We start from the raw sequence: 15,592 nt of genomic DNA on the forward strand, positions 1-15,592 counted from the left end.
TCTGATAAGACTACAGATCCTGTTCAACTGTTCCCTGTGCCCAAAACTGTTTCAAAATAAAAATCCTCACTACCATAATTCACTATCAAATCGTTCAACCATTTAAACTACTCAACTATTTAACTGTTCAGCCATTTTAACTGTCAGTTGTCATCAACTATTTAAACTAGGCTACTCAACTATTTATACTCAACTATTTAACTGTTTTAATTAATTCAACTATTTAAACTACTCAACTATTTAACTGTTCAGCCATTTTAACTGTCAGTTGTCATCAACTATTTAAACTACTCAACTATTTATACTCAACTATTTAACTGTTTGGCTATTCCAACTGTCAGTTTTCATGAGTCCTCACTTAAAATAATTCACTATTAATTAATTCAACCATTTAAACTACTCAACTATTGAACTGTTTGGCTATTCTAACTGTCAGTCCATCCATTGGCGTACTATTGATAATTGGGCTGATTAGGCTACACTATATAGTATAGCCTATAGTGTATTTCTAAATACATTAGGCCTATATTATTTTCTTTTTGTGTATTTTCTACCATCATTTTGATTGCTGTAACTATTTTCTTTTAGGCCTGAACAAGCAGAGGGCTAAATAAACTGCATTTTTACATACTTTCACATGGACTGTAGGCACACACTCCACATTATACTCTCTCCTGCTATTTACTAAAACATTTTTCTTGATCATTCTTTTTTCACCCTCGCACAGAAAAAACGGAACACCGAACGACATTTCACTACTATGATCCTTGTAGCCTAATCTACTTTATGTTTTTTTTTTTTTAATCCCATTATAACTGATATTTTTATAGTTTATGTTTTTTTCTTTATTATAATTCATTTCACTATTATTGTTTATTTTAAAGAACTTTGGATCAACTCTGTTAGTGTGAAATGTGAAATTAGTGTGAAATGTGCTGGCCTGACTTGACTTGGACAACCTTTTCAGTCTCTCTCAACATCCCTCCTTGATCCTCGATGCTCGGTCCTTCAGACTCGTTCCCACTGATCTATAACTATCTAGGTCAGTCAGGACGAGGACCGAGGAAGGAAGGGAGGACCGATAAAAGACGAATGAGAGGCACTCTATGACGTCGGTCAGTCGCGCGCTTCACACTGTTGAAAGGAGCTTTTCAAACTCAACTGAATCTCTCGTCCTGACCTCCTGTACTTCGCTACACTTGTTATTATTCTTCTTCTAACGCTTTTTGTGCGTTTAATGCGGCTTCAACGGTTTAACTTTGAAACTTCATTCAAACTGTGTCGCGTAGATCTTACTTAGGTGACTGGAGACATGTATTTTTCAACTTTGTAACTTTTATACTTTTTAAACTATTTAATTAAAACTATCAAAATTTCCCCATAGACTTAACCTTATGATTATGACATCACCGATTAGAATCCTATGCCAGAAATCTCTCTCCCAGGCTTTTAGAATCCTATCCCAGAACTCTCAGGCTTCTAGAATCCTACTGTATGCCAGAACTCTCTCTCTCAGGCTTTTAAGCATACAGTCTGGCTCTGATAAGACTACAGATCCTGTTCAACTGTTCCCTGTGCCCAAAACTGTTTCAAAATAAAAATCCTCACTACCATAATTCACTATCAAATCGTTCAACCATTTAAACTACTCAACTATTTAACTGTTCAGCCATTTTAACTGTCAGTTGTCATCAACTATTTAAACTAGGCTACTCAACTATTTATACTCAACTATTTAACTGTTTTAATTAATTCAACTATTTAAACTACTCAACTATTTAACTGTTCAGCCATTTTAACTGTCAGTTGTCATCAACTATTTAAACTACTCAACTATTTATACTCAACTATTTAACTGTTTGGCTATTCCAACTGTCAGTTTTCATGAGTCCTCACTTAAAATAATTCACTATTAATTAATTCAACCATTTAAACTACTCAACTATTGAACTGTTTGGCTATTCTAACTGTCAGTCCATCCATTGGCGTACTATTGATAATTGGGCTGATTAGGCTACACTATATAGTATAGCCTATAGTGTATTTCTAAATACATTAGGCCTATATTATTTTCTTTTTGTGTATTTTCTACCATCATTTTGATTGCTGTAACTATTTTCTTTTAGGCCTGAACAAGCAGAGGGCTAAATAAACTGCATTTTTACATACTTTCACATGGACTGTAGGCACACACTCCACATTATACTCTCTCCTGCTATTTACTAAAACATTTTTCTTGATCATTCTTTTTTCACCCTCGCACAGAAAAAACGGAACACCGAACGACATTTCACTACTATGATCCTTGTAGCCTAATCTACTTTATGTTTTTTTTTTTTTAATCCCATTATAACTGATATTTTTATAGTTTATGTTTTTTTCTTTATTATAATTCATTTCACTATTATTGTTTATTTTAAAGAACTTTGGATCAACTCTGTTAGTGTGAAATGTGAAATTAGTGTGAAATGTGCTGGCCTGACTTGACTTGGACAACCTTTTCAGTCTCTCTCAACATCCCTCCTTGATCCTCGATGCTCGGTCCTTCAGACTCGTTCCCACTGATCTATAACTATCTAGGTCAGTCAGGACGAGGACCGAGGAAGGAAGGGAGGACCGATAAAAGACGAATGAGAGGCACTCTATGACGTCGGTCAGTCGCGCGCTTCACACTGTTGAAAGGAGCTTTTCAAACTCAACTGAATCTCTCGTCCTGACCTCCTGTACTTCGCTACACTTGTTATTATTCTTCTTCTAACGCTTTTTGTGCGTTTAATGCGGCTTCAACGGTTTAACTTTGAAACTTCATTCAAACTGTGTCGCGTAGATCTTACTTAGGTGACTGGAGACATGTATTTTTCAACTTTGTAACTTTTATACTTTTTAAACTATTTAATTAAAACTATCAAAATTTCCCCATAGACTTAACATTATGATTATGACATCACCGATTAGAATCCTATGCCAGAACTCTCTCTCCCAGGCTTTTAGAATCCTATCCCAGAACTCTAAGGCTTCTAGAATCCTACTGTATGCCAGAACTCTCTCTCTCAGGCTTTTAAGCATAAAGTCTGGCTCTAATAAGACTACAGATCCTATTCAACTGTTCCCTGTGCCCAAAACTGTTTCAAAATAAAAATCCTCACTACCATAATTCACTATCAAATCATTCAACCATTTAAACTACTCAACTATTTAACTGTTCAGCCATTTTAACTGTCAGTTGTCATCAACTATTTAAACTACTCAACTATTTAACTGTTTGGCTATTCAAACTGTCAGTTTTCATCAACTATGACTCCCTCCACCTGTTTCTACTGCCTGAAACTGAATTCACTATTAATTAATTCAACTATTTAAACTACTCAACTATTTAAACTACGCAACTATTTAACTGTTTAGCTGTTCCAACTGTCCGTTTTCATCAACTATGACTCCCTCCAACTGTTTTTACTGCCTGAAACTAAATTCACTATTAATTAATTCAACTATTTAAACTACTCAACTATTTCACTGTTTGGCTATTCCAACTGTCAGTTTGCATCAATGACTCCCTCCAACTGTTTCTACTGCCTGAAACTGTTTCAAAATAAAAGTCCTCACTCAAATGATTCACTATTAATTAATTCAACTATTTAAACAATTCAACTATTTAACTGTTCAGACATTCTAACTGCCAGTTGTCTTCAAATATGACTCCCACCACCTATTTCCTCTGCCCACAACTGTTTCAAAATAAGTCATCAGTGTCCTAATTCCGTATTTAATAATGTAACTATTTAAACTATGCAACTATTTAACTCTTTTAGCCATTCCGAATTACAGTTGTCATCAGCTATGTATCCCACCAACAGTTTCCTCTGCCCACAACTGTTTCAAAATAAAAGTCCTCACACAATAATTCTCTATTAAATAGCTCAACTATTTGAACTACTCAACTGTTTAACTTTTTGCTCATTCCAACTGTTAATTGTCATCAACTATGACTCCCCTCAACCTTTTCTCTACTTCACCTCTATCTTTGTCACAATTTTCATGCACTCGTAATTCCCTGGAATTGCTTTCTCTAGTTATAATTATTCTTCTTCTAACGCTTTCCTGCGTCTAATTCATCTTCAACCGTTTAACGTAGAAACTTCATTCAAACTGCGTTGCGTAGGTCTTACTTAGGTGATTTGAGCTATATATTTTTCAACTTTGTAACTTTTATACTTTTTGAACTATTAAATAAAAACTATTAAAATTTCCCCATAGACTTAACATTGTGATTATGACATCATAATAGGGCAATTAGAATCTTATGCCAGGTGGCCAGTCCAGGTGCAGCAGCTCTCTCTCTCTCAGGCTTTAAGCATACAATCTCATTAAGACTACAGATCCTGTTTCATACTTCCTCTGTCCACAACTGTTTCAAAATAAAAGTCCTCACTGCAATAATACACTATTAAATCATTTAACCATTGAAACTACTCAACTATTTAACTGTTCAACCATTCCAACTGTCAGTTATCATCAACTATGCCTCCAGTCAACTACATGAAACCTCCATGTACCTAGCAACCAACATAGCAACCATTAAAATTAAGCGTTTATGACCGTTTCCATAGCAACCAACATGATTTTACTACAGTAACTTCTTTATTCCTGATAGTGGCCACCATAGATACCCTATCAACAAATGTTTCAAAATAAAAGTCCTCACTAGCAAGTTAGCTAGTTAGCATGGTTAGCATTGTTAGCATAGTTAGCATTTTAGCATAACTGCTAGAAATGGTTAGCTAAGTTAGCTAATCAACCTGGTTAGCATTGTTAGCATAGTTAGCATTGTTAACATAGTTAACATTTTAGCATAACTGTTAGAAATGATTAGCTAAGTTAGCTAATCAGCCTGGTTAGCATTGTTAGCATTGTTAGCATAGTTAGCATTTTTAGCATAACTGTTAGAAATGATTAGCTAAGTTAGCTAATCAGCCTGGTTAGCATTGTTAGCATAGTTAGCATTGTTAGCATTTTTAGCATAACTGCTAGAAATCATTAGTTCAGTTAGAACTGTAATGTTTAAGCTTTAAACGGTCTACCTTCACACTATCAGCTTTCTTTAAACTATGCAACCACCATGTTTACCCTAGCTACACCTTAGTAACTATATCTTCATTATCTACTCTATCTATACATTTTTGCATTTTCATGCACTCGTAATTTCCCTGGAATTACATTCTCTAGTTCCACATGTGTTAATTCAAAGTAGCCACCTTTTGCTTTGATTACTGCTTTGCACACTCTTGGCATTCTCTTGATGAGCTTCAAGAGGTCACCTGAAATGGTCTTCCAACAGTCTTGAAGGAGTTCCCAGAGATGCTTAGCACTTGTTGGCCCTTTTGCCTTCACTCTGCAGCCCACACGGTGGTTGGAACCAAAGATCTCAGATTTGGACTCATCAGACCAAAGCACAGATTTCCACTGGTCTAATGTCCATTCCTTGCGTTCTTTAGCCCAAACAAGTCTCTTCTGCTTGTTGCCTGTCCTTAGCAGTGGCTTCCTAGCAGCTATTCTGCCATGAAGGCCTGATTCAGGCAGTTGTTCAAGAGATGTGTCTGCTGCTAGAACTGTGTGGCATTGACCTGGTCTCTAATCTGAGCTGCTGTTAATGTGCGATTTCTGAGGCTGGTGACTCGGATGAACTTATCCTCCGCAGCAGAGGTGACTCTTGGGCTGTGTCCGAAACGGGCAAAAATGCTGCCTTCTAAGATATCTTACAGGGGAGCGAGGCATCGTGTCACGTCCGAAACAAAAACGCTGCCCTCTAAGATACCTTGGATTTGCCCAGTTTTGAAGGCAGCATAGATGTATCCTTCATGCTGCCTTCAACGTCCAAAAGTTCTATTTAACTATGATGTCAGTGAACAGTAAAATGCTTCCATTCACCTCTTTGTATTTACCTTGCAAAAATCACGATAGGTCTGTTTACACGTCTAAAGCATGTTTATACTTCAAATTTCGACTCCTCTCCTCCACAACACCATCCCCTGGGTCTTAACAAGTGAACCGCGTTGGCTGGTCAGGTTTTTAAAGCATTTCCAGAAATTGTCCGGTCATTACACATCAGTGGCAATTAATTTGCAATGACTAGCATGCTAATAGCGATTTACGCTAACGCACCTAAAGCACAGCTGTTGGTAACATAGCAACGGCATTCTATGTTGATATCTTGCTAGGCTGTCCGAAACAGCGTTTTTAGCTGCTACCTTGTTGCCTTCTACGGCAACTCACTCGCTAGGCAGTGAGGCAGTAGGCAGCTGCGTTCCTTTCCTGGGACGGACAGTTTCTTTGTAGCGCTTGATGGTTTTTGCGACTGCACTTGAGGACACTTTCAAAGTTTTCCCAATTTTTCGGACTGACTGGCCTTCATTTCTTAAAGTAATGATGGCCACTCGTTTTTCTTTACTTAGCTTTTTTCTTGCCATAATACAAATTCTAACAGTCTATTCTGTAGGACTATCAGCTGTGTATTACCCCTGACTTCTGCACAACACAACTGATTCCCAACCCCATTTATAAGGCAAGAAATCCCACTTATTAAACCTGACAGGGCACACATGTGAAGTGAAAACCATTTCAGGTGATACCTCTTGAAGCTCATCAAGAGAATGCAGAGTGTGTGCAAAGCAGTAATCAGAGCAAAAGGTGGCTACTTTGAAAAACTAGAATATAAGGCATATTTTCAGTTGTTTTACACTTGTTTGTTAAGTAGCCTACATATTTCCACATGTGTTAATTCATAGTTTTGATGCCTTCAGTGTGAGTCTACAATGTGAATAGTCATGAAAATAAAGGAAATTCATTGAATGAGAAGGTGTGTCCAAACTTTTGGCCTGTACTGTATATATATGCAATCTATACACACCTTCTCTACACACCTTCTCATGCAATGAGTTTCCTTTATTTTCATGACTATTGACATTGTAGACTCACACTGAAGGCATCAAACTATGAATTAACACGTGGAAATATGTACTTAACAAAAAAGTGTAAAACAACTGAAAATATGCCTTATATTCTAGTTTCTTCAAAGTAGCCACCTTTTGGGTAACACTTTATAATAACTACACACAATTGATCATTTATTAAGCATTTGTTAATTATTAGTTAATGGTTTGTTCATCATTAGTAATTTATTGTTCATGCATAATTCATCATCAGTAAAGCATTTGTTCACAAAGTTATGAATGGTTTGTTCATAGTAGCCTAAAAAAACAAATGTTTGTAAATAAATGGTTTATGTCTTATAAATAATGAAACAACCATTTATAAATGAAATCATCTCCCTATTATGAACTAGTTACAAACAATTAGTAAATGCTTTGATCATCATTTGTAAAGTATTACTCCTATGTTAATTCTCATACTGTAATTCATGATTAACTCATGAGTTACAAGTGGTTAGTTAATGATTTTTGTGAGCTCATCTAAAGTGAGGACTGTATATGCCTTGCTACATATTTACAAATGAGTTATAAAGGTTACAGTTGCATTTATTAAGACACTTTCATCCAAAGAGACTTACACTATCAATGAAATCAAAGAGCAAGGCCACAATGGTGGCACCCAGGGATTGAACCCCCAATATCCTTAGGCTTACAGCATGCTAGCCCAATGCCTTATCCACTACACTACGCCTGCCCATGGCTATTGTTTCTATAAATTCAGAAATATAAAACAGATGCGCGTGTTTGCTATGAACAAACATTTATAATTGTGTTTATAGGCATGATTTACAGATGAGTTAATTTAGGAATTATGCTTCAAAATTAAGAAGACAGCATTTGATAACATGCTTAACAAGGTGTAGTAGAAGACACTCTTGCATAGTTTTATGTGTTTTTAACTGAACGGATGTTATGTTCTTCACTTCACAACAAACAATCAATAAACACCAGAGTAAAGTGACAATGTTTTTACTTGGTTAACTTCACTTCAGTATACGTCAGTCAATTATTTACTTGTATGCTTTAACTCTCTAACTATTGTATCAATGCACTGCTTAGTGCTACATCAAATGTAGTCATACGCATAACAGGAAAGTAGTCCTCTGAAAACAACTAAAAGTAGATCCCATCTGTGTCAGAATAGTAGCAGAGGTAGTATAGTGGTTAAGGAGTAGGGCTATCATTCTGTCGCCTGTTCAGTTGAAGGTTCGAATCCCAGCTTCTGCGGTTGTGTTTAATTTAATTGACATTATTGTGTATGTCGCTCTGGATAAAATTGTCAGCTTAATGAATGAATGTGAACGTAGTATTTACAACTTATTTGCAAATGTGTAGCAAGGCATAAAAAGTCCTCACTTTAGATGAGCTCAGAAAAATCATTAACTAACCACTTGTAACTCCTGAGTTAATCATGAATTATAGTATTAGGAAGTGGTTTATAAAACATGTATTCACATCCTTACTAATCCTTAGTGCATATGTAACAACTGTTAAATAATGAATAGTATTTCATTAAAAAAAATGTATTGCATGTTATATTAAGTATTAGCTACATATTTTAGAAATTGGTTTGTGAACAAACCAATCATAACATTGTGAACAAATGCTTAAGTTATGATAAATTATGCATGAACAATTAATTACTAATGATGAACAAACCATTAACTAATAGTTAACAAATGCTTAATAGATGATGAATTGTGTGTAGTTATTATAAAATGTTACCACCTTTTGCTCTGATTACTGCTTTGCACACACTCTGCATTCTCTTGATGAGCTTCAAGAGGTAGTCACCTGAAATGGTTTTCACTTCACATGTGTGCCCTGTCAGGTTTAATAAGTGGGATTTCTTGCCTTATAAATGGGGTTGGGAATCAGTTGTGTTGTGCAGAAGTCAGGGGTGATACACAGCTGATAGTCCTACAGAATAGACTGTTAGAATTTGTATTATGGCAAGAAAAAAGCAGCTAAGTAAAGAAAAACGAGTGGCCATCATTACTTTAAGAAATGAAGGCCAGTCAGTCCAAAAAATTGGGAAAACTTTGAAAGTGTCCCCAAGTGCAGTCGCAAAAACCATCAAGCGCTACAAAGAAACTGGCCGTCCCAGGAAAGGAAGACCAAGAGTCATCTCTGCTACGGAGGATAAGTTAATCCGAGTCACCAGCCTCAGAAATCGCACGTTAACAGCAGCTCAGATTAGAGACCTGGGGCCTCATTTATAAAAGTGTTGCGTAGAAACCATTGTTCATTTGATCTTAGATCATTTCTGATATGATCGTACGTGTGATGCAGAGAAAACGAACGTACGCACAAAAAAACGTGCGTACGCCACTCTTGCAGATGTGGCCATTATAAATCGCACATGAACGTGAACTTGTGTGCAGCCGGGTGATTTTAGGTCTCCGCCTTGTAAACGCCCCCTCATCAATATCATTAGCATAGGCTTTAATGCAATCGATGGCTGAGTTGTACCTAAAATACATTGAAAACTGTAAAGGCCTAGCCTATGCCATCTGATGTTAACCTATGTTTATGCGCTGTTAGTTCGAATAACTAATTATAATTTTCCAAGCAGCGCTTTCTGGAAAGAAATATGCATCCGTGTCCATTGTCCTCTGCTTGCTTTTATTCCTTCTGCTTGCAGTAATGTAGCAGGCAATGTGTGGCAAATGTAGTAGGTTTACTTTGGTAATAGAACATAGTAGGCTACCTTATGAAGGAAATACCTACAGTACGTACATCATACTCATTTATACGTTATGGTACAGTTTGGCTACGTTTCCAATATGACCCCGGGTTAGATAGTGCCCATGTAGCCTATGGCAGACTAAATTATAAGCGAGATACTGTATGTCATGTAGATCGAACGTTTTTTTTTAGGATAGGCTATGTTTTTACTGTATAGCGAAGTGTAGTATAAGTAGTTCACCGATCATTCTTCATTCATTCTGCGCGTCGGGATTCAAGCTATTATCGATGTCAGCGACTGTTTACTTTCAAGAATGTCCAGTGACCTTTAGGCCTACCTTTATATATTTTCATATTTTAGCCTGCATTATCCAACTTGTCATTATCCACATATTGCCATCTGGTCTTGGGCACTGCCATCAGACGCATTCTATGCAACTCATTGCAACTCGGCCGCAATTATGAAGATGCAAAACTCTGCTTTTCAGAGGATAGATTATGTCTATTTGCGATGTATAGATGATGAAAAATACCTGTCCATATAGCCTACATTAAAATATGAAATATATAATATTAAAATATTATCTTTCTGTTGTGGAGCTTTGAATATCATGAACGCAAGTCATATTTCCCTCTTCTAAACAAGCGTAAATGGACACTTTATGGCCAACATCGATGGGAACATTAAATATATAGATGACTCTATGGCCTGCCTGTTTTTTAAATGCTATGAAATAGATAAGATATAGCTTAGGCATGGCACGGGTCTATTGTAAATAGTTATTAAGATGTGCTTTTTGTCTAAACAAATGTATGTCAGTGAAGCAGATTACAATATTTTATTTTCTAATTTTATTTTGGGATGGAAATTTTGTTTTATTTTCTTCATACTTTAAGGTGAATATGAAAATGTCCTGCGGTGTGACCGTAACATTAGTGAAGCATGAAGCATAAACATTCATAAAATGAGCCAAAAACATCTAGAGCAATTTATATATATTTCGGCATTATTTTGAACATATTTACTTCATAAATTTAATGTTTAAAGAAGTACAAAACTATACAATAATGTTTACAACAAATTCAATTTCGTAACAAAAATGCTGTCCTGCGGCGTGACATGGTAAATCAGGTTTTTCTACAGAAAATTGCATGGACAACTATATGGGCCTTTGGGTCAAGCCCCCTATCAACCACCTCTCCAGATATTTGAGAGTGCTGAGAACGTTTCAGGTGAGTGTTAATCTCCCTCGAATTCCACAAATTCCATTATTTCTGTCAGTCTGTGAATGTGTCCATTTTTGTAGTCCTGTGGTGTGACAGTTTTATTTTGAGGAAATATAAACTTTTTTATAAAAAAAATCACGAATTAAAGTTTAAAATAATATATGTATTCAGTTAACATAATGCCCAAGATCAGTCATGTGTAGAAAGGATTCAAAATGGCCACAATGGTGTAAATGTCCTGCAGTGTGACAGTCATGTCCTGTAGTGTGACAAATATGTCAGATATGTTGCTAGATCCTTGTCTGTGGTTTTTAAAATGTATGATGCATGAGGTATTTGTATCCTTGTGACATGATTGTTTATTGAATATAGAATGTCAACAATGACTGGTAATTGGTTTTAAAGTATGTTTTATGCAATTTTTTATATAGGAATGAGGACAAGGACAAGGAGGAACTGGTAAATGTTAAACCAGGATGAAGCGGCATGGACAGAGGAATGCTTTTCAGGCCACAGAGAAAGAATATGGCATTTACTACTCTCAAAGTGATAATTTGGGTGATTTCAGAGCCTGAGGCCTATAGTAGAATCGCAAAAGTAGCTAATCTGAACTGGCTAGTATTCAACAAATACCTTTACTATTTCTCCTAAAAGTATGTCCTAAATAAAATTTCTCTTAAAATATATTTTTCAATGGCTTGTTTATGACTTTCCTGCATTGTAAAGGATGTAACACTACCATTAACAACCAAAACCATGCATTGTCAAGCTCTAAACTAAGTGTAATGTTTCATTGTAATCACATTAAATTGCCTCTTCTATATCTTCATGCAGATTCATTTGAAAAAAAGAAACATTGCAAAGATACTCCATCAAAGATACTCCATCTGTTGTGCATTCCATGACCAGTATTTGCTATGTAGCCTGTCGCCTTTCTTATTCATTTATTTATCTCTCGTCCTTCATGGTACTCATGCGGCACATGCCCTCTCACCAGCACAGAGGCGTCACTCATCAGACAATCACTGTAGTCACTGCAAGCAATATTGTGCACAAGAAACTATGTCTGCCATAGCAATGGAGCTCTTATATTAGGAGTTGTCATTATTCCTTCCTAAAAGTTGGTCTCAACAGGTTTTAGCTTTCAAGAGAAAATCCTTCTTCTTGACCATTGTTGTCGTTTTCTGTTCGTCTTTTAAAGTAATTGCGCTGTCACTAACTTGTACAACAAGGACAAAATAGCTGCATCTAAACAGCTAGCTTTTCTACCAGCCAACTCAAACACACTTAGGTGGATGACAAGGTCTGTTGCTCATCTGTCCATCATCGTATAATCGACATCAACAATTTGATTGACCCAAACACTGGTTCGGGCATACAGACTTCTCAATGTGGCATCCCCAGATGAAATTTCCCAAATTCAAACTTTGTGGGTAGGGTAAATATGGGTTAGTTTCATGAAACATGAGGTATTTAGATTTTACTGAGAAGCATTAATGAGATTTTATACATTTTGCATAAAGACAAAAATCAAAATGAATCTCCTACTTTATGGCACAAATATAATGTGATAGAAGTGACACCTCTTAAAGGATGACTACTCAACATGTCTTGTTCATGCTTTTTGTTCAAATTAATGTACTGAGAAACAATATTTGAAGGAGATGTTATATATTTGGACTCAATTTAAGATAGAAATGCAAATAGATTTCTTTGTTAAAGGCACATTTTACAAATAATCTTTATACTGAATCTGATATCGTCCTGTGGTGTGACGCCATGTCCTGTGGCGTGACATCACTTAAAATACAATTAAATTACTTTTATAAGGGTTCAGTAACTCTAATAATAACATGCCTTTCTCAACATTGCATAATATAACTATCAAAAGAAAAACTAACTTTTTCATCAAAGATTTTTCATTTTACAAAATATTTCCACTAGAGTGGGCAATAAAAGAGGGTACAAGTAACGAATGGAATTGAAAAACAGCTGTTAAAAATGACCATATGCAGAATTTTAATGATAATTCCTAAATAGGGATTCTTTAACTTTAATTAAAGCTGAATAATATATTTGAAATCGATTATATATATTATTTAACTTTACTGTTGAGTAATGTCACACCGCAGGACAATTTCTATGTGGGGCTGAGTGAAAAGCTTAAAAAAAAATAGTAAAAGGAGAAGAAATATCTATCGAACAATAACAGTTACATGAAATTCAACATTTGAACATTACAATTTTATGTAATTCTCAGGAAAATTAGAACTTTTTTTAAAAAAATGCTGTTTCACCCTTATTTGTCATCTGCCCACTTACCACTTACAACTTCTGCTGATATTGATCATGCATATGGTAGAGAACTACATGAGATTGTTGGTCTTCTTGGAATTTTGAGAATTCATCGCATTTGGACCTCAGATTACTTGCAGTACCCTGGCACTACCACAAGGAAATGGTCGTAGCCTACGTCAGGTTGGAACCTGACGTGGAGATAAGCACTTTTCCACGTCAAAGACGGTCTCTATAAATATGAGCGTTGGCATGGATTTGACCGTACGCACGGTCTTAGATCAAATCTGTGCGTAAGAACGTTTTATAAATGAGGCCCCAGGTCAATGCCACACAGTTCTAGCAGCAGACACATCTCTAGAACAACTGTTAAGACGAGACTGCCTGAATCAGGCCTTCATGGTAGAATAGCTGCTAGGAAACCACTGCTAAGGACAGGCAACAAGCAGAAGAGACCTGTTTGGGCTAAAGAACGCAAGGAATGGCATAGACCAGAAATCTGTGCTTTGGTCTGATGAGTCAAAATCTGAGACCTTTGGTTCCAACCACCGTGCATGTGGACTGCAGAGTGAAGGCAAAAGGGCCAACAAGTGCTAAGCATCTCTGGGAACTCCTTCAAGACTGTTGGAAGACCATTTCAGGTGACTCTTGAAGCTCATCAAGAGAATGCCAAGAGTGTGCGAAGCAGTATTAAAAGCAAAAGGTGGCTACTTTGAAGAACCTAAAATATAAGACATTTTCAGTTGTTTCACACTTTTTTGTTAAGTATATAATTCCACATGTGTTAATTCATAATTCTAATGCCTTCAGTAGGCTATTAATCTACAATTTTCATAGTCACTATATATAGTATGAAAATAAAGAAGGTGTGTCCAAACTTTTGGCCTGTACTGTATAGCTATGTATTTCGTCCGAGTAATAGTGTAGAGTTCACAGCGCAGACATGAAACGCGACTTCAAATCCGTCTAACTTCTTTATGAATGTCTGACAACAGATGTGGTCAACGCGAGCACGCACAAGGAAATCAGTAGGCCTAGGTGGAAAAATCAGAAGCACACAACACTACTTTGCAATGTATAATAGGCCTACTCGAGTTCGGTAACGATAACGCTATGTTAAGTTAACGTGAAAACGCTAGTAATGACCAAACGTTAGCCAATACGTCTTACCTGTACGGTACTGGCCATTTCCTCTTCCCATTACGAAGATGTGATGTTACTTGCTCCAATGTCTGAGTAAGTAAGTAGGCATAAAACAACGTGTATTTCATATTGGGATGTGTGGCAGAGAAGTTTGCTGTAATCAGCTGGTTCTGAAGTTGCGTTTACTTCCGTATAATCTAATAAACATCCGTGTCACGTTGTCTCGGTCACGAGATTCTGGGTCTTCCTCGATGTCTCCTTGGTCCAATTAAGGCAGGAAATAACGCTGCAATTCAGCAACGTTTAGTTGTGTACGGAAAGTTCTGTTGTTCGCACAAGTGAAGCGCGACAATAATGATGTAGCCTAGCCAAAACGAGAATCAAACAGGGCGGAGCTATGGGTTTTGCATGTGGATAGGATCAGTGTTAGCCTACTACTATACTGGTAGCGTTAAGCCAGTATAGAGCCTACAGAGGTTGCACAGGGTAGTCCAACTCCTCCAGAATGGTAGGCTACACCAATACTTTCCGTTGCCAAAAAGATTGCTGCGTCTCCCACTGCAGTCTCAAGAGCATGGAAGATATTCCAGGAGACAGGCAGTTGCTCTAGGAGAGCAGGGGTGCGTTTCCCGAAAGCATCGTAAGCCTCAGATGACCGTAAACCCAGCTAACAATTTCTGGTTAGGAGAACGTTTTTAGAACGTTTTTTTCCTGGTTAGGAAAACGTTGCCTGAAAGTTGCGAAAGTTGCCACAAGGTTCCCCAGGAAAGTTTTCTTGACGAAAATACAACGTTTTTTTCTGGTTGTTTATTTTGGTTAGCAGAACGTTCTCCTACCCTTTAGGGAACTTTACTATATTTGGTTGCATTAACGTTCCCCTAACCTCCCAGCAACAAAGTGTAAAGGGGGAAAAAATATGTAGAATTATCGTGACATCGAGGCATGGCTCCGCTGTACACTTGCCGTCTGCGGCGACAGCCTATCTGCAACCTGGGAAAGCGAACGTCTCTGATGATTAAGGCAATGACATTATAGGCTACCACACGCATGTCAATTCACTTACCAATAGCTGCTTGATGAACTGCGACGAATACGGCTTGCTATCATTACTAAGTGTCAGCTAAGTATTTAAATGCGGTTAGGTCTAATTCTTTCTTGTCTACGGTGTCTTTTCCTATAATAAACGATTAGTCAGATCAAAACATAAGCAGAGCAGGCGCTAGCCTAACACACTGTTTCAACATTCAAAACAG

General features: G+C 36.8%; 1 protein-coding gene across 2 annotated transcripts in view; it reads right to left on the reverse strand.

Annotated features, from left to right (window-relative positions):
* The window catches only part of cln5 (CLN5 intracellular trafficking protein), a 55,574-nt gene extending 40,856 nt beyond the window's left edge, over window positions 1–14,718 (reverse strand). For both annotated transcript variants that reach the window (XM_062533719.1, XM_062533718.1), the window contains exon 1: window positions 14,367–14,718. Coding sequence is in view for 1 of the 2 variants with exons in the window: in XM_062533718.1 (XP_062389702.1) it covers window positions 14,367–14,467 (101 nt within the window). In the remaining variant the exon portion in view is untranslated. The remainder of the gene's footprint in view (window positions 1–14,366) is intronic.
* Window positions 14,719–15,592: the final 874 nt, after the last annotated feature.

The sequence above is a fragment of the Sardina pilchardus genome, chromosome 4, assembly GCF_963854185.1.
Source record: "Sardina pilchardus chromosome 4, fSarPil1.1, whole genome shotgun sequence".
Taxonomy (NCBI): domain Eukaryota; kingdom Metazoa; phylum Chordata; class Actinopteri; order Clupeiformes; family Clupeidae; genus Sardina; species Sardina pilchardus.